Genomic DNA, 23,977 nt, shown 5'->3' with positions numbered 1-23,977 from the left:
GGCATTTAAATGAGAACAAAAATCACAGGGAAGAAATAATCAGGAGTAGTTTTAAAGAGAAGGTGAAATTGAGCCTGGTTGGGAGTTGAGTAGGATTTGGATGGCTGGACATGAAGGAAGAAATTATTCTAGGAAGAAAGAATAGAATAAACCAACGGCATGGAAATAAGAAATAGCATTACATTCACGTATTCATTCAGCAAACACTTCGTAAATCCCTACTGTAAACATAAATATGATATGGTCTCTCCCTTTGAGGGTGTTGGAACTGAACAGAGGAGAGAAGACCTCACTGGTCCTCAGTGCCTGGCATGTGAGAAGACCTGTATATATGCTAAGTGAATGAATGAACAAAGGAGGGAGACAAGGAAGAAGAAAAGAAGACAGGAAGTCATAGCCAAATAACTGTTTTTATGAATGAGGGGTGTTACAGAGTTGGAGAGTTCAGGACAAGGTGGAAATCCCACCTGCAGGGTAGAGACTAGGGGAGCAGGGCAGAGCCAGCTGGTCCACCCCTGGATCTTTTTATGTTTGCACTGATGGCTCCATTAGGGTTTGTATCCTCACCCGCTCAACTCAGTGTCCGCAGAGACCGTGGTTCACCTGGAGCATGGCTTTGGCATTAACTCCATCTTCTGTGCCGTTTCCCCAGGTACTGGTGTTTGATTTCGGTAGTGAAGTGTACGTGTGGCATGGAAAAGAAGTCACGTTAGCACAACGGAAAATAGCTTTCCAGCTGGCAAAGCACTTATGGAATGGCACCTTTGATTACGAGAACTGTGACATCAACCCCCTGGACCCTGGAGAGTGCAATCCGCTTATTCCCAGGTATTCCGGGCATCTGCTGATGGTGGGGAAGGGCCAGGGGATTCCCACTGTGCTCACCTACTGTGGCTCTCCAAAGGCTTTCCTTTTCATAACTGACTGCAGGCGGTGCCCTGTATATTCACAAAAAGAGCATTTCTTTTAGCTCTCGCCTAACTGCAACAGAAATATGGACGCTGCATTCTAGTCTGTGTCTGGAGGCACGCAAATTGTTCCCACCTGCAGTCTTCCAGGTGCTGCCCTGGCAGATGAGTAGCAATTGTTTAAGCAAATTACATGCTGATCTGAAAAGCTTCCCAGGATCTGGAATTCAGCCATGGATCTGAAGGGGCAAAAGCAACATTTTTCCTTCTCATTTCACACCTTTCCAGCGTAGCTTCCACGATTTGCCATTTGTTTGGCAGTAGATGATGTTTATGCCTTTTGGGGGACAGAGAGTGAGGGGGAAGGTGTTGTACTGAAATAATGACTGTAGTTTTAATATTTCCTACAGTGTACTGGACTATTTTAAAAAAGTAATTTTGGGGATGCCTGGGTGGCTCAGTGGGTTAAGCGTCCAACTTCAGCTCAGGTCATGATCTCATGGCTCCTGAGTTCGAGCCCCTCGTCGGTGCAGAGCCTGCTTCAGATCCTCTGTCCCCGCCTCTCTCTGCCCCTCCCCCGCTCACACTCTCTCAAAAATAAACAAACATTAAAAAAAATAATTTTGGCAAATCAGCAGAATATGCACAAACTCTAAGAAACACAATCATAAGAAAAATAATTCTTATATGCCAAGGGCTGTTGTTTTTCTTTACTACCGGCGGGGGGGAGGGAAGTGCTTTTAAATTATGTGTGCCATATAATTGGTGGCACATCTATTTCTAACCTAACAGCAGAGAGCAAACATTGGGTATCACGCAGCTGGGTCTTAATATTTCGCATTGATCTAGTCTACCAGTTGCAACTTCCCCACCTAGTTTTCTTTTAAAATCAAGTATTGATTTTATTATTATAAAAACAATAAAAAATTATGTCAACGTAGATGAAGTTTTCAAATCCGTTTTAACGAAATGCACATTTAACGTCAAAGTAGTCCTGTAACAACTGGTGTTTAAAGGAATGAAGCCAAGGTGGAAAAGAGTATTTTATTTGATGTACTAAAAGAAACAATAACGCCAAAGCACAAAATCCATATGATAGATAACATATATAGCAGTGAGATAATCACAGATGTGGGAGTAGATGAGTCAGCGCCTAACCCACTGGTTTTCAACATGTCCCAGATCAGAATCGCCCAAGGAGCTTTACAAAAATGTACGCGCCAGGCCCAGCCCCAAAGATGTGTTCTCAGTTCACGTGGGGTGGGGCTTGTATGTCAGTAGGTCTTAAGAGCTCCTCAAGGGTTGTAAGGTACAGCCAAGATTAAGCACCCAGCCCTTCCTTAGCAGAGGAGGAGGCAGGAAGAAGCTCACCCCCTGGAGCTCTCAGCTTCCCCTTTACCCTGCAACCCACCGCCTCCCCTGCTTGCTCGACTCCCACCAGAAAGAATCCATGTCTAAAGCTGAAAGCAAGTGCTGTCTGTAGACATCCTAGCAAGTCTGCAGAGTGGACTCCATACCAAAGATGGTCATTCAGACATTTGCTGTTAAAGGCCACAGCCTTGCAAGGGAGTCCTGAATCCTCCTTAGTTGCCGATACTTGGTTCCTAGAGTCCCGCGAGAGTACGAGGTGGGGGTGTTAGAATGCCGTGGCCTCCCCCGGGCGGTCTCCCTCCGGACGGGCCCTCTCCTTGATGTGCCGTGGGGGTGACTTCAGAAGCCGTAGTCGTGACGAGACAGGAAGTGATGGGCAGGGGCGGCAGCAGGCCCCAGAAGCACTGCTCATCAGGCTCGCGGGGTGTATGCAGCCCGGTCTCCGTTCGCAGCCAAAGAGCGATTTGGAAGGATGGGCGATACCTGCGCGAACCCGCTTCAGCGTGTATTTATTTCCTCAACCCTGCCTTCCTCTGCCTGATCAGCGTTCCAAGCAGTTTCAAATTCTGAAATCCTGAGGCCGTAGCAGGAGGCCTCCAGGTTGGGCTGTGCCACTTCCTGTTCTGTGTCCTCGTGCTCTCCCTTCCTGCTGTAGTGTCTGGTGGCCTAGAAATAAATATGTGGAAATTCACTTTATGCTCTATGAAAGTATGCTCATTGTAGTAACGGAGGAGAATTTCCTCTGCTCCCGGAGACCGGAGAGCTTCGTTGTAAGAGGACTTAACAGAGAATTCAGGGTGAGCTGTGCCTTCCTCCTGTCCATTCGCTAATGAGACAGAAAATTGGGGAGCCCTTGCAGGCGACCCTGAGCACATGACACAGGCAAGGAAGCCATGTGTGTGGCTCCTGCCTTTTCCCAGCTCCCAGTCTGGTGTGCTGCCCCCAGGGGATCCCAAACGCAAGAATCTGCTAGTATGAAAGGAAAGTCCAGACCTGACACGATTCACCCCACATTCAGGAGCATCGATTCCCTGCGAGGCTTCAGACCGAAAGACTAAAATGTCACTTATCTGACAAAACAGACCATGTGTTCTGTATACCACTAATGTATCATGAGTTGTGTTCACTAGCCACGTGTGTGTGTTTTCCATTCCTTTCCTTTGTTTTCCCATGGCTTAACTTTGGTTCTTCTCCTGTCTACTCCCCCACCCACCCACCTTCGCAGGAAAGGACAGGGGCGGCCCGACTGGGCAATATTCGGGAGACTTACAGAACACAATGAAACCATTTTGTTCAAAGAGAAATTTCTCGATTGGACTGAACTGAAGAGACCTAATGAGAAGAACGCCAGCGAACTTGCCCAGCAAAAGGTATTTCTGGTAATCTAGACTCAAACCTCAGGCCTTTGGTTTAGGTCCTGACAAAAGAGGCCTCGAAGGTAAAGCCTTCCCAGGGTTTACTGGGAGATCAGCAAACGGGTGTCCAATTATATTCTACCTCCAGGAGGTGAAGTAGTCCAGTTTGTGTCCCCAGCTTTTAGGTGTCCCGTTCACTGCTGTGGGATGGGTATTCAGGCCTCTGCAGTCCTTCCCCAAAACGCAGTTAAACGCTGAGACAGAGCTGGAAAGTCTACCAGCGAAACAGCAGTGAGCGTGGCAGGAAACGGCTGTAGAAACAGGCCACTGAGCCAGCCTTGTCACCTTCCCCCATAGGAAGATCCTCGGGCCGAAGCCAAGGCGTACGATGTCGCGCGCATGGTGCCGGTGCCCCAGACCACCACCAGCACGGTGCTGGACGGGGTGAACATTGGCCGTGGCTATGGCCTGGTAGAAGGGGACGACAGGAGGCAGTTTGAGATTGCCAGTGTCTCTGTGGATGTCTGGCACATCCTAGAGTTTGACTACAGCCGGCTCCCCAAACAGAGCATCGGGCAGTTCCACGAGGGAGATGCCTATGTGGTCAAGTGGAAGTACATGGTGAGCACCGCAGGTCAGTGAGCACTTCTGTCTTCTTCACACTGACACGGGGCGGCCCCAGCTCTGTGGCTGCGAGTCTAGCACCGCTAGAAGCCATTCCCTGTGTGCGCCCCTGCCTTCGGCCGCAGAGAATGTGCCGATCTGACCGTTCGCTTGGAGAACCCCTTAGTAAACTTTATAGATGGGTCCCGACACCCTAGCATTGCTAAGGAAGGTTGTGTTTCCTTATAGAAATTAAACATGCACGTTACGGTTTCTCTGCTACCCTCGTTCCCGCCCCCTCCCCGTCCCCAGAGGTTTTCTAGGAAAGTGATGATTTGCCTCCAAATGATACTTACCATGTGGCTGTCTGCTGCTTAAATTAAAGTCTGAAGTAAAGTATATCTGGATGATTTCGAACTGGAACCAAATGGTGTAGTTATGCACAAAAGATTTATTAAAAATAAAAGAAGCTGTTTCCTCTGAGGCTGAGAGCACGAACAGGCTTTGTGGATCTGGTAGAATAAATACACAGTCGAAACTGCGCGTGGTTCCTGTCGGTGAAATGCTCAGCGAAACGGTCCGTTGTATGCTCTGTGCTAGGGGGGGGGGGGGGGGTGAGGGAGGAAAGCCAGTGTGCTTTGGAGAGAGAACCCCTTCTCCTTGCCAACAAGGAGCCAATCCTCTGCAGTGTCCCTCCGCCCCACCATTTGGGAGGATTTGTCACAACACTGTGATTTTGACGTTCAACTCCTGAGCGTTTCTTCACCCCTTGAAAGCCGCTTTGCTGCCAGGGTGTGGCTGCCCTGGAGCTCCCGGGGATGAAGGCTGCTGTCTGCTCATCAGATACCCGCAGACTGAGAATCATATGATTTCCTTCCTAATGTATCAGAAATAAGTCTGTTAATCACCCGGCAGCATTTACTGGAGCACCTACTCTACATATAGACACTTACGTTAGGGGCTAAGTAAATATGTCAGACCCTACCTTCCGAAAGCACATAATAAATGACAATAAGGCAAGTGCGGGAAGAGGCAAGCCCGTCATTCTGGAGGAGAGCCGGGGTCTCTGAGATTGACCCTGCTGCCTTGGAGGAAGCCCAGCACACCGCCCGTGGGCAGCCAGTGTGGGGCATCGCCAGGCAGGGCAGGAGGCAGTCTTGCCCAGAGCTGTCCGGGGTGCTGCGGGCCCGGAGGTCCACACAGCCCAGGAGGCACAGCACTGGGGGTTTTGCTGCACACTCGAGTTGAGTGCCTCCCAGTGGCTCTGAGACGTATTACGTCATGATGCCAATTTCTCAGTGAGGAACAGGACACCACAGTTGTTACCTGTCTGAAGTCACCCAGCTAGGAAAGACCAGATTAGGACACTGAAAGCTCCTTTCCCTTTCATAAGGAGGCCATGTGGCTGGGAGGAAAGGGCACAGGCCCGGGGACCGTGCAGCCTGGGTCTGAATCTTCTCTCAGGCCCTACGTACCAGCCATGCAAGGTGGGTGAAGGGACGTAACCTGTCTGAGCCTCGGTCTGATGATGATGCCCCGCTCAGAGATTATTATAATCTGGTAAGTGTCCAATTTAGCACAGGGCCTGGCACATGCTCACAAGGTACGGGAAATAATCGTCACTGATGTCCTCAGCCCCGAAAGCAAAATTGCTGTATTTACCTTGAAGATGAGATAACATGAGTCTCCCCAAAATAAGCGTCCTTCCCAAGAGTCGCTATTGAGTCTCTGCTCCTTGGGGTGGTGCAGTTGTCCAGCTGCAGTAACCATCCGTGCTGTGTGTTGGCAATAAAGGCAGTAAGAGGGGATTTGGCGGGTGGGAATCCACTAACCTTCGGTGTTGTGCAGCAGGGAACGTTAAGGACCAGCTTTGAAAGCATACATAGCTCCCCTTCCTTAAATACAGAGAGGAAACTGCATGTTTTACAAAACAAGACAAAGGAGCAATAGAATTTGAAATTCACTCATCTCCTTACCTGAGCTGTTAGTTATAAAAAGAAGTAATAGGAAATAAATGAATAAAATGATATCGACATGAATTAATTAAAAAAAAAGTAATCAGATTTCTGAGGCCTTCATAGACTACTCTGTTGGAGGCCGCCTAAGAAGTAATGATTTGGCCCAGGAAAGTACTTTCTGTGTTTCTTCCAGTAAACACAGCGCACATCTCGCAGCCAGCTCCAGCAGCATCGTTATGAGCCAAGTTACAGCTTTGAAGGGGTCCAGCTGCAGAGCATTAAGTCAGAGCAGGGAGCATTCCGATTCCAGACGGTCCCTCTGGGAGCAGAGAAGCATAGCACAATGGCATTAACAGTGGCCCCTCGGTGACCACAGTCTAGCTCCTCATCACTCCTACTCCACAGCTGCACGTGCAAACAGGACATAGAACTTGGAGCTCGGGAGGCTCTTCTGGGACAAGGTCAGCAGACACCAGCAGCTGTAGAAACAGTACAGCCGTCCTCTTGGTGGACACTAGCCAGGTGCACAGGTGCACAGAGAAGCTCCTGGAGAAGCGAACCAGGGCTCCAGGGATGGGAGACCGGAGGCCGCAGTGGGTAGTAAATGGGGTTCTGCAGCAAGACCGCTTGACCCTGAGCAGTTCTTCAAACCGTGGTTCCCTGTTACTCCTAAACACGACGACTGGTCACAAACGTCCTCTTGAAAGTATTTTTAGACATAATGCATGAACACTTAATTTTTTTTTAAGTTTACTTATTTATTTTGATGGGAGGGTGCATGGGGGCAGAGAAAGAGAGAGGGAGAGAGAGAATCCAAAGCAGGTTCTGCCCTGTCAGCACAGAGCCCGACGTGGGGCTCAATCTCACAACTGTGAGATGATGACCTGAGCCAAACTGAAGAGTCAGACAGTCAACCGACTGAGCTACCCAGGCACCCCCATCAACACTTTAAATTAGCCATCTGATCAAGGCTATTTAAGGTTACAGTCAGGGGGTGCCTGGGTGGCTCAGTGGGTAAAGCGTCAGACTTCGGCTCAGGTCATGATCTCATTGGTTCATGTTGAGCCCCACTTTGGGCTCTGTGCTGACAGCTCAGAGCCTGGAGCCTGCTTTGGATTCTGTGTCTTCTCTCTCTCTCTGCACCCCCCCCCCCACTTGTGCTCAGTCTCCCTGTCTCTCAAAAATAAATAAACATTAAAAAAATATAAAAAGTGAAATAAAGGTCACAGTCCGTAAATTCTTACTGATGAAAGTTTAATCTTTACTTTGCTAAAATTAAAAATAAATTGAACTAAAAATTAAGTTGTATATAGTAATAAATTTGTGCATATTGAAGAAAATTGCTGAAAACTATTATGAGATATTTTAAGGAAATAATTCTATTTTAGATATATATACTGAAGTCCACATTAGAATGTTAGATGGTAAAACACTGGTTATTTAAGCCTGAATATATATTTATACAATGTACTTAAGTGCTAACAGATTTCAAGATATATATCAACTTCTGTGACCTGTTTTAAGCACATCTTTCCCCAGCTGACATGACTAATTTTCACTACTTTGAAGAGTGGGATTGCTAATCAAAGACAAACTTTTGTTCTATCTAAATTAGCAGAAATTTCAATGGAGTGGCTTCCAAACTAATTGTGAATATGCATAGCCTATCCATTAAAAATACACAAACTTGAGGTGCCTGGGTGGCTCAGTCCCTTAAGCATCCAACTCTCAACCTCTTTCTCTGCCCCTCCCCCTCCTCAATGCGTGTGCACGCGCTCTCGCGCTCGCTCGCGCGCGCGCTCTCGCTCTCTCTCTCTCTCTCTCTCTCTCTCTCAAAATAAACATTTAATAAAAGATACACCAACTTGACCAGCTCAGGTCCACAAGAGATGGCGCTAAATGTTGTGCTTAAGCAAAGCACTGTCAAGAATTATAATCATTTATGAAAACTATATATACACATTACTTTGCTAAAAGGCCAAAAAATCAAATAAATATGACCCTGGCCTCTCGAGAACTTAAAATAAATGAGCTTTCTTCTTACCTTCAAACCTCAAGATAACTGTGATTTTGTAAATGGGACTGGTGCTGGGAAAAACTGGGTTAACAGAGAACCAGAGAACCTAGTTATTATCTTTAATTTTCAACAAGCGTGGGTGTTATAACCTGCGTTCTCCCACTGTTGCCCATCACTTTCTGGGACCACCCAGGCAGGCATCTGAGGGTAACAGCTCGGTCTCCTGACCTCATTCATTCCAGAAGGGTCTGCCTGCAGTCCCTGTCACCTTGTCATTGTCACCTCCTCAGAGAGGCCTTCGTTCAACAGGGAATCCTATTAGCACTCACCCTGCCCCATGTCACAGCCCCGCCTGTCATCCTCAGAGCACTTATCAACCGTCTGGAACTGTCTTGCTCATGTCTGTTAGGATGAAAGCAGGGGGGCCGTCCTCTCATTATAGCTCTGGTATCCCGAGGAGGCCCCGGGCACACTGTGGGTGCTCGGAGAGCGGTTGTTGAATGAACGAGAGGAGACCGGAGTGCGGTATATACCGAAAAGTAGCGAGCTGAGGTCTGAAATACTGCCTTTTCAAAATGGCCACTTGACCAATTAGCTTCCCGTGCCTGCTCTTGGGTGAGACCTGTGAGCCGGGTGCTGCTAATGCAAATGCCTGTGAGGTGCCAGGCGGTAAGGACAACCAGCACTGAATCCTGGCTACGGACCCAGCGACAGATAGTATTGAAATCCCAGATTATTTTATGAAAGCGGTATGTCAGCAATAGATCTCTTCCATTTCTGACAGAATGTGGAAACTTCAGAGTGTGTTTTCACTAGAATAGTTTTAGCAGACTAAATTTTCCCTTTGTACTTAAAGCTAGCCCAGCTGTTGCTTTCAATATCTTTTCTCTACCAGCTAATCTTCTGCCAAAAAAAATGGCGTAAGACGGAAAATGTATTTCTGTCTTTGGGAGCCGTTGGTCCTGCGCTGGCAGTCACCCGCTTTCTCTGTCACACACTTGGAGTGATCCGCCGCCTTCCTGGAGGATGACAGGTGTTTTTCCTAGGGCATCAAGAAGGCTAGATCATTTTTCTCCAATTTGGAGCCTCAGGATCAGTTACTGGAAGAAAGGTGGTTTTTCTCCTCAGCCCCATGCCCCAAAGCTTTTTGTCTTCCCTCTTTGTCCTCACAGAGCCCGGAGAAGAAAGCCATACATTTGCTCCTCTTGTGGCCTATCAGCTGTTTACCCTGCCCTCTCGGGTTCTTTGTGTTTGCAGTGGGAAGTCGACAAAAGGGAGAGCATTCAGCAAGGGTGGCTGGCAAAGAGAAGTGTGTCTACTTCTTCTGGCAAGGTCGGCAGTCGACCGTGAGCGAGAAGGGCACGTCGGCTCTGATGACGGTGGAGCTGGACGAGGAGAGGGGTGCCCAGGTAAGTGCTGGAAAGCAGCTGAATGAGAGAACCGTCCTTCCTGGGGAGCCACAGGGTGTGCGGCCTGGTCCCCTGAAGACCCCTGACTTCTCGTGAACAGAGACGGCATCGCACAAGTGACTTTTAGTTCTGGTCTGGCTTCTCCAGACTGCAGGCTGGGCCTCCCCTCTCCTCTCCCCACTGGCAGGTCAGGAGTAATATGCTCCTCAACGAGATGTTGCATCTGTAAATAGCGAATCCATAAGACAGGTACCAAGCGCCAAGGGAGGGTTTGGTTTTTTTAAGTTCCCACTTAACTGATATTCAAGGAGTTATAAATAAAACCAAGAGATGCTGTTTTCCACTTCTAAAATTGGTAGGGATTTTATAAAGAACGGCTCCAGGATGGGTAAGGATTCAGTAGGATGCTTCCACTGGGAAGTGTAGCTTGAAACAGCCATCCTGAAAAGCAGTTTGGCTCAAGAACCTTAAAATTCTCATAAACTTTGATCAGTTATTCCACCTACACAAATCTGTCCGAAGGAAATACCAGAGATTAATGTAAAAATGAGTATTCTTATCTGTTTTCTCATCTGCATTCCTCCCAGCAGCCCGAGTGATTTTTCGGGAACACGTTGGACCGTGTCATTCCCTTGCTCTCCAAACTGGTGTCCCCGTGATCTGCCAGCACCTTCGTGGTGGGCCCTGAACACCTCTCCCACCTCCCCCTGGCTTTCTAGCCTTTTACCACTCCTGAGACACACAGACCTCTTTCCGCCCACCCCAGGGCCTTTGTGCAATTTCCTGTCTGGAACATTTCCCCTGTATCCATAAGTAACTTTCAACTTCGTATGATTCAGGTTTCTGTTCCAGTGTCACCTGTTTTATCCAAATCCCTCCCCATTCTCCGTCCCTCTGCTGAGCTTTATTTTTTTTTATAGCACTTACCACTATTATCACTGCTTAAAACCACTTCATAGTCATTTGTCATTTCATTTACATTTTGTAGACACTGCGTTTACTTACTTGTTATCCCTCTTTCCCTAGAAAGTATGAAAGAGACCTTGTGTGCTGGTCTTTATCCGCCATTATAACCCCAGGGCCTGTATAATGCCCCGGGGCCAAGATTTTGTAAACATTTCTTTTTGCTGTTTGGATTACCTTTGCCTGGGGTCCCATCCTTTAGTAATGAAGAGTTGACTGTAAGGTTTTGGGAAAGCATGATACCACGGGCAGGTATCTTCACTACCTTGGAAGAGTAGTTAACAATAGCATGAGGGAGGAGAACAGAGGAATTTTCTCCGAAACAGATTAATGTTCACCTAGCCTTCTGGATTCCTAAGAACCAATCCTGTTCCCTAAAAAAATGCTTAATACACATTTTCTACTATAGACTATACAATAATTGAGAATAACTGTTAGTGGCCATTGCATTTTAATTTATCCCTAATAGTGGGCAATTTCAACTGCCTTTATTTTTGTAAAGGCCATGTTTCAATCGTGCCTGCAAAATCACCCTTAGAATTTTGAGTCTTAATCTCTCTAGTCTGAGCATTCCACTTTTTATCAAGCCAGTGGATGTAAAAACACTTCAGACATATAAAACGCTGCCACATAATGGCGCTTAATTACGCAAAGTTGGCCCTGAGGTTGATCTGTTAACTCCTGGTGGGAAATGCTTCCTACCTTTCGGTTTGCCCCGACTTCCAGGCTGAATAAACAATTTCCTCGTGACGGGAAAATGTCTAGCCAAAGTGAGAGTGAGTGGAGTCAACCCTAACAGTTTCATGAGCAGCTATCACAGTGCTTCCCAGGCGAAGGGGAGGCTGGTCCACAGGAGAAGTGTTCCATGAGTGGACTATGGGAATGGTTGCAAAAGAGACAGTTCTCCCCTCCCGGCCCCACCCCTGAGTCACTAAGTGATCAGCCGTTCTCACTGCTGAGAGGTAGACTTTGTTTCAAACTTGTTTAGATCACTCATGCTACGTCTATACCACGGAATACCACTAAAATATCAAAACTTGTGTTTCCAAAGTCTTTGATGGCAAAACATCAAGTGAATAAATCGGGTATTAAGTAACAAAGGACAACAATCCTACTTTTGTCTGGGAAAGACACATACCTGAAAGATACTTTGAAAGGAAAGCTGTACCCTAGACCTTTCACAGTGGTTATCTTTAGACAACAGTAGTGTCACTGGTGTTTGTGGGCACTTCTCGCTGTTTTTCAGAGTTTCTACTAGGCAGGTATTCTTTTTAAGACTTTGAAAACCGGTACGTGTTACTTACTGGAATGCGTTTCCATTGAAAGGTCCAGGTCCTGCAGGGAAAGGAGCCCCCCTGCTTTCTGCAGTGTTTCCAGGGGGGAATGGTAGTACACTCCGGGAGGCGGGAAGAGGAGGAAGAGAACGCGCAAAGTAAGTCACTGTCACCGTTGGAATAAGATTTGTTTCCCTCTCCTAGAAGGTGTTTTCACACTGGGGTGGGGGGGTATTAAAGTAAGTCTCCCTTTATATAGCTGTGTCTTCACCCCTGAAAGCCTCGTCACGTTTGCCTTACAAATCAGCCTTATGGGGGAGCTCATAGCACCCCCCCCCCACCTTCCTGTGGCATTTACCTTAGGATACATAGGACTCTGTATGCAGGAGGCTGGGAGATTACTTCCCCTTAAACTGAATCCCCACAGTGACTCTGTCTCTCTTTTCAAGAGGGGAGAAAAATTCAGTGGGTCATCTATTATAAATTGGATGCTGGCCAACAAAAATCTCTTAATTTATAGAATAGATTTATAAAAAAAATAAAATAAAAAGAATTCTTAGCTTCAGAGCCTCTCAAAATATGCCTGTTATGTGATTTACCTGAGTATTTATAAAATACTCAGTATTTGTAAGTATTTGTAAATGCCTGAGTATTTACAAAAATGGGTTTTCTACTTCACGAACCTGCTTCTAACTCCAAAAGGATGTGCTTTCTGGGCCGGCAGCGAGCTGGCCGCCACTCCGCCTGAGCCCCCCCACCCCCACCCCCAAATCACAGGATGGGCCTGGGTGGGCCCAGGGTGGGTGGTGTTGGCGGGTCCCCGCGCAGCACACGTCCTAACTCTGTGCCGCTGCTGCCCCCTGCAGGTGAGTGGAGGCTGTACTGTGTGCGCGGAGAAGTGCCTGTGGAAGGGAATTTGCTGGAAGTGGCCTGTCACTGTAGTAGCTTGAGGTCCAGGACTTCCATGGTTGTCCTCAACGTAAATAAAGCCCTCATTTACTTGTGGCACGGATGCAAAGCCCAAGCCCACACGAAGGAGGTCGGAAGGACCGCAGCAAATAAAATCAAAGAACAGTGAGTGTTGTGTGTGAGGGCATCTCCCAGAAGGGGCTTCCCCGTGGGACGCCGGCTGAAGCGGGAAGGATACCCAGGGTCGCCAGTAGAAGCCTGGGTGTACCTCAAGTGACTTCAGCAGGGGGTGGGTATGAACGTGGTTGGGGGCCTCTGACATTCCAAGTGGCCGTGACACACATCTCGCTTCAAGCTGCCCACGTGAGGGCTTCCCCCACCTTCTGAGGATGTACCTGCCTCGATGAAAGGCAGAGTGAGGAGTGAGGGAAGTGCCCCCAACGAGTGCCGTCATTTCTTTCACGGGTATGATTTTGAATTAAAAGCCTGGAGGCCTTTGGTATTTAAAGAGAGCAAATTTCAAATATCTTTTAGGAGTTCAACATTTCAGTTTTGCCAGAGCAGTGGAAAGTTAGGAAGCGTTTAGCTAAAGAAAAGTCTGGGAGACCACCAACTGCGTCAGACTATAAGATGTCCCCTTTCCAGAGGACAACCGTATGCCTGCATTTGCCCCTGAGTCGCTGGACCGCCAGCTAGGCAGGGGATGCCTGGCGTTTCCTCAGGCTGTCACCTGGGAGGACACTGGTAACATGTGAACAGTAGAAGCGGAGCATTTCCAGGGCCACAGCATGCCACCAAAGGGTAATCTGGTCAAATCCGTTCTCTGGGCACCACAGCGGTGCTGGGCGGGCATCCTTCCCCTGGGACGGCTCTCGAACCTACCGCGCCGAGGAGAGGGCGGAGAGAACGCAGGCCAGTGCCCTGTCAACAGGCAGATGGCCGGGAAGCAAAACGTCTCATCTCGAAACGCTGTTCTGTGTGCCAGCGAGTGGGGAGGGGTGATAGTTGACCTTCGGCGAGGTATCCAAAGGCATCCCTGGCCCACTGGATTTTCCCCTTGGACCACTGGGAAAAAACAGAACGATGAACTCATTCGCTCTGCAGGTATTCACTGATCACGTACTTGGCGCCAAGCACAGATTTAGGGACCAGGGTCTGGCAAGTGAACTAACCTAAGTCTCCGTCCCCATGACGCTTATGTTCTAGCAAGAGAGGACAAGGAATAGTTAATATGTATGTTGTATATAAAAACATGATCACTTTCATTGCAACTTGTATGTAATTATACATTCTTCTCTAAGGGCCAGGCCAGTCCCTCTCATTGCTACCCACCCCCCCACCACACACACACACATTCATAAACCACGGAGCATGTTTTTATTCATTAGTAAGAATTATTTTAGGAAGAAGAGAGATGGTGAACTGATCTGCAGATTTAGTCTTGAATAATTCCATACTGCCAACACTTCCAGGCTTAAAACAAACAAACTACTGGTTTTCTCCGTGCAGATGTCCCCTGGAAGCCGGACTGCATAGTAGCAGTAAAGTGACAATACATGAGTGCGATGAAGGATCGGAGCCCCTGGGATTCTGGGACGCTTTAGGAAGGAGAGACAGGAAAGCCTACGACTGCATGCTTCAAGGTAATCCAACATTCCGTAGCTTTCCATCACTAATTTAGTCAGTACATATTTACTGAGCACATACTATGCACAACACCCAGTGAATCACACATAGGCTAGATCCTCCCAGGCCTACAATGCAGTAAGGAAGCTAAATAATACGCACAGCTAAGCATAATGCCAAATAAAACTTTGGTGTGTCATGAAAGAGGTACGAATGAAGGAGGCTGAGAGTTTAAAGAAAGAGTAGTTCCACCAGGAAAATCACACGACATTTACACAGAGCCTCGGAGGGAAGCATGACCTGAAGAGACGGAGGGAGAGAAGCTAATTCCAGGAAACCAGAGGGACAGTGACACAACGTGATCCTATGGCACGAGACGCTTTCGGTCTGGCCAGCATCCTGGGTGCAGGGACCTAACAGAGTTCAGATTAGAGAATAGGTCGGTTTTGTATTAAATACACAAAACACAGATCAACTTAACGTACAGATTAACACAGAGGGAAAGCTAACAAGTATTAGGCAGGTTAGGATGAGACAGACACCGCCTAAGCACCTGATCTGCCTTAACGCTCACCACCTAACGCCACCGTGTTTGTTCTGATGAGGAAACTGAGGCACAGCGAACTTCATCAGCTTGCCCAAGGTTGGACCACAGTGGGGTATACTCATCTCAGTTTTCATGAACTTTTACAGAGTTTTTCTTAATAATGCATATTGGCGATGGAAAATGTTTGAAAGTACAGAGAGGTTGAAAAAGAAACTAAGTCCCTTATGATCTCTCTCAAAGATAACTAGAATCAACATTTCTCTATGGGATCCATACACATCTATATTAAAGGAAATTTTGGACAGCAGTACACAGTTTTGTAACCCGATTTTTCCCTTTATTACGAACAGTTGCTCAAGTTGTTAATATCTAGACTTCTCTGGCCGCAGGGCATTCCATGAATATGCCATATGCCATTTTCTATTTAACCTGTCTCTTTTGGTTGGAGAGAGGTTTCCGATTTTTCCCTATTACACAATAGAGACGTGAATAAATTTAAACCAAGTACATGTATTTACTTCTAGTTAAATTTCTAGAAAAGATTCAGGGTACAGCTCAACAAGGGTGCCCCCGAACACTGGCACCAGTCTCCATATTCACCCGGCAATATACATCAGAGAGTGTGCATTCCCCAGTGGACTTTGCCTTTTCCTCTTTGCCAAAATGGGGTGGGGGGGAGCGGTGGGGGGAGACTGCTACCTAAGCACTATTTTAACTAATGGTTTAAATTGGAAGTACTGTTAAATGCTTATGTATATTTTTTTAATTATTTGTATTTCTACTTTGGTGAATGTTTTCATTTCTGCCTTTTTGTACGTTTTTACTGAGATATTTATCTTTATTCTTTTATATACCAAGGGCACAAACCAGTTTCCACATTTCTCATTTTGTCACTTGCCTTTTTGTTTGGTTTGGGGCTTTTTTGCAATGAAAGTGTTCATTTTTGTACTGTCAGTGCAGAAATCCCCTGTCCCTTCATTCCTCCTTTTATAATTATGATTAAGGAGACCTTCCCCACCTCCAAGGTCAGATAAATTTTACCTATTTTCGCATGAAGTTTTGGGGTTATTTCATGTCTTACAGTCACTCTCCCATCCATCTGGGATTTCCTTTGATGCATATCGTGTCCTCAGCTCTGTTCTCTTTTCTTTCAAAGATCCTGGAAATTTTAACTTCACACCCCGCCTGTTCATCCTCAGCAGTTCCTCTGGTGACTTCTCAGCCACAGAATTCATGTATCCCGCCCGAGACCCCTCTGTGGTCAATTCTATGCCCTTCCTGCAGGAAGATCTGTACAGCGCGCCACAGCCAGGTATGGCCCGCAGAAGGGGTCATCGTGCCGAGCCACAGAACGTACACCTTCCAGACGGCCTTTTTACTCTACTTGCATATTGACTAAACGGTTTTTATTTACCAAGTGCCCTGGCGGGTAACTTTCTTATATTATCTCATGCTCACACCTACCCCAAAAGCAAGGGAACATCAACCGTATGTTACAGTCTAAGAAACCGAGGCCCAGGTGCTTAACTCGCCCAAGTAGGCTGAGCACAACCGTGTCAGGCCTGGAATCTCAGCTCTTCTCCCAGACTCCCCTCAGTCTTGTGGCTTCGTGGCCCACAGTCGGCCTCCCCTGCTCCGGGCATCATGTTTTCGTTCGAGACACAAAGAAGGGGTTGGGAAAAGGGCAGTGATGGCAGTGTCTCTCCCTTGTATTGGATAAAGCAAAAGCTTTCCCAGAAGCCCCCAGCTGACGTCTGCTCACATCCCGTCGGCCAGAGCTCTGTCACATGACCACCCTCCACTACCAGGGAGCCTAGGAAAGCAAGTGGCGGGGCAGCAAGGGGTTGAGAGTATCTGCTGAATCAGCCAAAGAATGGTGTCTGCCTTAGCCAAGGCTGCACGGCAGGGCTGTGGTTCCCACCCATATCTTCTGACTCCGAGGTCAAGGCTGTATCCACTCGGCCCCCACCTCGCGACAGAACTGGTTGTGTGCCCTTGTGCTGGTTGGGACAGTCACCGTCACCAGAGACTGGGCTGTATGGACCCGGCCAGACTCCTGCAGTCGAGTCTGAGCCCTTGTGCCCTCTCCCCTCAGCCACAACCTCTCATTAACCCGGCCCAGCTCCCCACCTTAAAAGCTCAACAGCTGGCCCACGGGTCATACTGCGGGAAATATTAGCAAGTTCCTTCAAAGGGAGGCCGCTACCCACCCTCTTCACGCTATGCCTCAGGGTGGGTTATCAACCTCTTCTAGGCTTCTCAAATGTGTGGTGTGCGTGGAATTCTGAAACACGGGCTAGGAAAGGACGCGGGGCAGGCGGACCGAGCAGGTGTGAGAGCCCCTCTGCCACATGGAATAAGAGTCGGGCTGACGATGTGTTAGAACACGTCTGCTCCTTCAAGCCCTATTCTCTCACCGAGAACCAGGAACTTAGTCACCTAGGAAGCAATTGCATGTGGGGCACACACATCAGTGACCTGTAGGGCAAGGGGGGTGTACTCTCCGGTTTTTAATATGTTCTTTGGAGAGAAATGCTGCTTACAGCCCCTTGTGGGTGCGTTATCCCTCCCCTCAGCATGCTGCCAATTCTCGGAAGGGCCGCTGGTGGGCCGGCTACTGAGGAGGGGCAAAGGGAGAGACAGTGTGGGGACAGGGAGGGAAAAGAGGCCGGCATCACAGATGCCACCTCTCTCTGCCCAGAGGCTTTAACTGACTGTATGCTCAAAGGGCTGAGGCGTCGTGGACACCCCGCCTTTGGCCCCGCCAAGGGGATTCTGCACCCCCTCCCTCTGACAAAAGCAGCCTGGAGGGAAGCATCCATTAGGTTTGGGGAAGAGTGCCCCGGAAGCATCCACGGAGAAGCCCCTGATTGTCTGGTCTGCCCTTGCCCTCACAGCACTCTTCCTTGTTGACAATCACCATGAGGTGTACCTCTGGCAGGGCTGGTGGCCCATCGAGAACAAGATCACGGGTTCCGCCCGCATTCGCTGGGCCTCCGACCGGAAGAGTGCCATGGAGACCGTGCTCCAGTACTGCAAAGGTGAGGTGTCGGTGCTAGTGGGCAGGCCTGGGGCCCTCAGCTCTGCGACAGGCTTCATCCACCCCGGCAGGATCGCAGACCAGTGTTTTCCTTCCTGCGTGTGCCGGCCAACCTTGATAAAGCCCAGCGGGCAGTGATGAAACCAAGTTTTTTTTTGAGGCTTCTTAATCTTGAGATTAATGCATTCTTGACTGTCACCATGAATGGGAATTCATTTTTCTCTTTTATATTACTGGGCCGTCTGAGTTGCTACCCTCAAGATTTAAGGCTGTATTGTGGAATGCCCTGGAGGGGTCGAAACCCTTTTGTACTCTGGTGTAATCATGCTGGGGGCCTTCTTCTGCGCATGGCCGCCCACTGTCCAGAGTGGAAATCTCACCTAAATGGGCTGGAAGGCCAATGGCAACCTTTTGGTCATTCGTTATTATTTTTAGTGTGATATCTAAAAAAGAAAGATCTACTGTGAACTCATGGCTTTTTACTATACCATCCGCCAAAAATTTATAGAATTTTATGTAAAACGAGGATGCCAGTAATCAATTTCTTACCTTAATTTTTAAGGTTTCATGGATTAGTTTCATTGAGTTCATGCAGTTGATTCTCTCTTGAAAAGCTCGTCAGTAACAAGTAACAAATTCCCACCAAATGTTTAAATTAGAGTGGTTTAGAAAATGCTCTTGTTAGCTGTTTAACTCACATTGAACTTAACGCTGCCTTAGGAAGTCAGAGGAATGCTTCTACAGGTGAATGCAAGAGGAAAAAATCTCTTGCCCAGGAGCCATGGAGAGAGGCTTTCTCAGATCCAGAGACGTGGAAGCATTTTGCTAGAGTCAGGTCACTTACATGCAGTGTTACGTATCCTTATATGCATAAACTTAACATTTTGTATAAATACCATCCATGCGTTATTATGAACTACTCACAACTTGCACTCAAACCGTAAGTCAAGAGATCCAAATGAAGAAAAGATTTCAAGGAAAATCAGAGAAAGACCGGGTCTCTTGACCCGTACCCCGGGTGTCCTGATGTTGCCCTCTGTGTACCTACAGGAAAAAATATCAAGAGGCCGCCCCCCAAGTCTTACCTTATCCACGCTGGTCTGGAGCCCCTGACGTTCACCAATATGTTCCCCAGCTGGGAGCACAGAGAGGACATTGCTGAAATCACAGAAATGGTGAGTGTGGTTTGCTTCCCCGTGAAGGTGGCTCCACACCTTTCAGATCGTGAGTCGACTGTACCTTGGGAAGAAGCATCCCAATGGCATTTTCTAAGTGATAAAATGTTGTTTCTGTTGTTGTTTTCTTTTACAACATGTTAACAAGTCTACATAGAATTAGCTTAGGAAATGGAAAAATCATTTGAACTATTTTGGTAATCAGTCATTTGAACTATTTTTGGTATTTTTCTACACCTGGTGTTCAAGCTAAACAACTTAAAAGCAAAGGTGAACTTAATTACTCTGAAGAATATACAGAAATAAAAGCTGCCATCTCTTCATTCTGTTCGCTAAAACTCTGTTGCTTTTCGAGGTCCGCATAAGGCACAACAAAATCCTCTGGCTTCAGACATTAACCTTGTGTTTGAGGAGACACAAAATAAACCTGTGATGGATTATTCACAGATCAAAGTACGAAGTGAACGAATGTATCGTGAGTCACTCCTGATTAGGAGTGTGAATAGCTCATTAATAGTATTTCATGAGACCAGTTGGTATTAGCCCATGAAGCATTTATCATAACCTTTATTTACTAAAGCATATTATTAACCAGAACATTATAATTTCCAACCACGTAGGGGAAAAAAAAAAAAAAAAGTTTACTACAGCTGTGTAGAATTTCTTTAAGTCATGAGTTTTTAACATTGTGAAGGAAATAGGTTTGTTCCATTTCAATTTCCTTACTATGTCAGAGAGCTGCTTTTCCGGAGGAGACGACATGGGTATTTTACGGGAGGTCCGAACACGTTTAAACAAAAAGAGTTCGCTGCTGCTTAACAGTGGATGCGCAGCGCAAATGCCTGTTTAATGCCGGCATCGCTGCCGAGACTCACATCTCTCTGTAAGCCAGTGGGCTCGGTCCACGCGGGGAGGAGCCCGATAGGGCTCTGTTTACAATAAACACGCAGTCGTGCCTGCGGGTGCAGCGCCCCGCACCAGTACCTCCTCCTGCAGTGTGAGTTCCAGGCTGTAATTACCGCTGTGTCCTGCTTCCGCCGTGCATGCCCAGGCAGCGGTGGCCTGGGAGCATCTCGCGCAGGCCGGCGGGCTTCCGGCCAGTGAGGTCGGGCTTTCCACGCCAAGTTGTGGCAACAACACAATCACTGAGCGCTCACCGTGGGCCAGGCACGGCTCCGAGCCCTTTACGTGTATTTTCTCCCTTATTTTTACAACACTCTATTAAGATTCATCTTCGTGTATCTCCGTTTTCCCAGGGAAGGAGCTGAGACACAGACACCTGAAGTAGCTTGTCCCGGGTCTTAGGTGCAGGATTGCTCCAAACCCACTCCGTGACCACTAGTCTCGACCATCATTGATGAATTTGGCAACCCTGTTAGTCATTCATTCCCGCCACTCAAAAGGAGGGCAGTGATCTGGCTTTCAGGTTTAACAGAGGAAGAGAATTTACCTGTAGTAACCAGTTCAGTGTAAATGCACACAGAGTGGTTTTTGTTTGTTTGTTTGAAGTCTGGATTCAGCAGCATATCCTGGACGCATTTTCTTACCTTTTTCTATTATGGATTAAGAAACAGGGCTCAAGGGGGCAGCATGAATCCTCATAAGGTTATTTTAAAATACTTTTAAACAAATTCCATTATCTGAATGCTTCTAGTGTTTAGAGTTCAGATTTAATAATCTTAAGCCATAATTCACTCACGTGATACTCCCTTTTGTCCAAGGCAGGATTTATTTGGTGAGGTGGGAAGACATGTAAAGGAGAATTGTGGGGCTTTGGGCAATCCCTTTCCATTTCAGAGCCTGCTTCCCCTTGAGCGACCGCTCCCCCCCCCCCCCCCCCACTCCCCCGCCCCGGCTAGGCACAGACTAGACAGGGTCTGGCGAGGGCACAGACAGGACAGGGTCATATATTTGCAGGCACGTGACAAAACACTGGTGCAGGTGCAGGACATGAAGGAAGTTCTCTCTGCTCCCTCCTCTTCTCTAGGATACGGAAGTTTCGAATCAGATCACCCTTGTGGAAGATGTCTTAGCCAAGCTTTGTAAAACCATTTATCCGCTGGCCGATCTGCTAGCCAGGCCACTGCCCGAGGGAGTTGATCCTCTGAAGCTTGAGATTTATCTCACTGACGAAGACTTTGAGGTAAGCATTTCTTCGTGTGGGATGGCGTTTAAGCGACACATCGGCTTGGATGGGAGTCCTCTCACTCACCCACTGGGCGTCTCCCCCAATTTTGCAGTTTGCACTAGACATGACCAGAGAAGAATACAACGCACTGCCCGCCTGGAAGCAGGTGAACCTGAAGAAAGCAAAAGGTCTGTTCTGAGCGGGAGAGATGGCTAGAAGAATCTGTCGTCACTTTCGATACCCTTGGACCAGGAAAATGGCAAATTTTTTTTTTTTTTGGACTGGTATTTAAAAAAAAAAAACAAGATTTTTTTCATCAGAGTTTTTAAAACCTGAAGTTACTAGCTGTACTGCGTGTCCTGGATTTGTGTATTTTGTAAATGTTTCAGCGAACCCTTTGGAAACTCTCTTTCCACGACTCAGCAGGTCATGTTAATAAAGGTGTCCCCGTGTGCACTTAAGTAGCTGTTTCTCAGCAGCTGCTCTCGCACTGCCCTCCTGTTCCGGCCGAGCGTTGCCTACTCTTTTTTTTGAAGCAATTCTCTTCATAAAGTGTTATTTTGATAGTTTGTGGACTCTAAAATATATATATTTATATAAACACCGTATAAATCAAATACGTATTTAACAAAGCAATATTATTCGATTCACTTTTAAGATTTGTTTTCCTTTTGGTGTCAAAATAATATGAAAAGGTAGATGGAATTGCTTCTGTGGAATTAGCTCTGGCACCCTTCTGTATCTTCACACACAGTTCAGAAATGTCTCCTTCGGCCTTAGGTCTGACTTGTTCTGAGTGCTCCTTCCGGTGCTAAAATGAACAGAGACATTTGTACTTCCTGGCACGGGCTCTAAAGAATCTGTGCAAATCCACCTTTCAACCTTAATATCTTCCCTGAAATGTATAGTGCCTTGTTTTTATGTACAGTTTATATACAGAAAAGTTTGCTCTGCATTTTTTGATGATGGTTTGGAACATTATCTCCAATTTTACTCTAAAAAACGGTAGAAATGAAAAAAAAAACATCTCAAATTTCTAAAACCTGCTGTAAACATTAAACATGCCATTTTGTGATACAGGGCTCCAAAATAAAAGCTTCAGGAATAAACACAATAATTGATTCACATCGAATCCCAAGCATGTTCCTTTCTGCAAAACGTTCTTTTTGTTCATGTCAACCTGGTATCAATACTTGGCCGTTAAGTATTAACTGCTAAAACTTTAGGGCAAGATTTTATGTAGGGTTGTATAACTAGACATTTGACCCATAATATTCTGAACACTATATTATAGACATATATTTGCAAATCATCATTCAACAGAAGCTTTTTACCCTAAAGTGATCTCTGCATCTCATACTGAGGATCTCAGTGCCTTTTTAAGAATATTGAATACAAGGCGCCTGGGGGGCTCAGCCGGTTAAGTGTCTGACTTCGGCTCATGTCATGATGTCGTGGTCTGTGAGTTCAAGCCCCACGTCGGGCTCTGTGCTAACAGCTCGGAGCCTGGAGCCTGCTTCAGATTCTGTGTCTCCCTCTCTGCCCCTCCCCTCCATCCTCTCTCTTTCTCTCAAAAATAAATATACATTAAAAAATTTAAATAAAAGCTTTTAAAAAAGGAGTATTGAATATATAGACATTTAGAAAACCTAAAAATGAGAAAACTCTCCTCACAGGCTCACGGACCCATAAGATGAATTCTGTAGACCTGCCATGAGTTGTTACCGCATCCTTCCTGCCCACCGACCCCTGTTTCGGTCTCTGTCAAACAGATCAGTCAACAGCACATTTGCTTTAAACTTTATCACTTGTGTGCCCAGCCCTGGGACTGCACCAGGGTCGGGGGCCTATAACCCGCTCCTGGTCCCACCGTGTTGAGACTCTGTGATATTGGGCAGTCTCTGAACTCCCCCACCTCCATTTCCTCTGTTTCAAAAAAGGAATCAATGCCAGCTATCCTGCCCACGTCATAGGATTGATTCTTGGTGAGGATCAAGCAGAAACTCTTTGAATATTGTCAAGTGCTGATACCTGCTGGTATTAATATTACTGTTACAGTAGCTGAACTAGGAGAAGCGTCAGTGTTGAAGTAAAGGAGTGTAGTCACCTCGAAATGATGGATTAAAGCAGAATGAGTAAAACCTTCCAAAGAAATAAAGGTAGAAGGGAAAGGAGAAAAAGGGGGTACCTGGGTGGCTCAGTAGGTTGAGCGTCCGACTTCGGCTCAGGTCATGATCTCAAGGTTCGTGGGTTTGAGCCCCACGTCAGGCTCTGTGCTGACAGCTGGAGCCTGGAGCCTGCTGCGGATTCTGTGTCTCTCTCTTTCTCTCTCTCTCTCTGCCCCTCCCTGGCTGGCTCTCTCTCTTTCAAAGATAAATAAACATTAAAAAAAGGAGAAAGCGGCATTGCCATAGGCAGAATGCAAAAAGAAACTGGGATTCAGGGCCAGTAGGGCGACCAGGGGAGTTTCCAAAGGAGAGAGGCAGGCAGAGCTGCCCGCGTGGGTGACCGTTCAAAGCCACCCAGACCCTTACGTACACAGACAGGAACTCGGGTTGCTGGAAGAACTTCCATAGAGAACCTGCTGAGACCACAGATAAGGTAGGTGTCAGCAGTGGTGCCCGTCACCACCGAGTCAACCCATAGCGCTTTGAGGTCGTATCTACTGGTTCTAAATATTATCCCCCAACGGTG

General features: G+C 47.1%; 1 protein-coding gene across 18 annotated transcripts in view; it reads left to right on the top strand.

Moving 5' to 3' along the window:
* The window catches only part of SVIL (supervillin), a 231,519-nt gene extending 209,104 nt beyond the window's left edge, over positions 1-22,415 (top strand). For all 18 annotated transcript variants that reach the window (XM_019465226.2, XM_053895220.1, XM_019465227.2 and 15 more), the window contains 12 exons: positions 653-828; positions 3,505-3,649; positions 3,992-4,268; positions 9,470-9,621; positions 11,911-12,016; positions 12,725-12,932; positions 14,277-14,410; positions 16,097-16,252; positions 17,838-17,981; positions 19,031-19,155; positions 21,143-21,298; positions 21,396-22,415. In XM_019465226.2, coding sequence (XP_019320771.2) covers positions 653-828; positions 3,505-3,649; positions 3,992-4,268; positions 9,470-9,621; positions 11,911-12,016; positions 12,725-12,932; positions 14,277-14,410; positions 16,097-16,252; positions 17,838-17,981; positions 19,031-19,155; positions 21,143-21,298; positions 21,396-21,482 — 1,866 coding nt within the window. In that variant the 3' untranslated portion in view covers positions 21,483-22,415. The remainder of the gene's footprint in view (positions 1-652; positions 829-3,504; positions 3,650-3,991; positions 4,269-9,469; positions 9,622-11,910; positions 12,017-12,724; positions 12,933-14,276; positions 14,411-16,096; positions 16,253-17,837; positions 17,982-19,030; positions 19,156-21,142; positions 21,299-21,395) is intronic.
* The last annotated feature ends 1,562 nt before the right edge of the window (positions 22,416-23,977 follow it).

The sequence above is a fragment of the Panthera pardus genome, unplaced genomic scaffold (genome assembly GCF_024362965.1).
Source record: "Panthera pardus isolate Hobbes unplaced genomic scaffold, ASM2436296v1 HiC_scaffold_6, whole genome shotgun sequence".
NCBI classification, from domain to species: Eukaryota; Metazoa; Chordata; class Mammalia; order Carnivora; family Felidae; genus Panthera; species Panthera pardus.
Note: the sequence above shows the minus strand (reverse complement) of the source record. Positions and strands in the feature narration are given on the sequence as shown.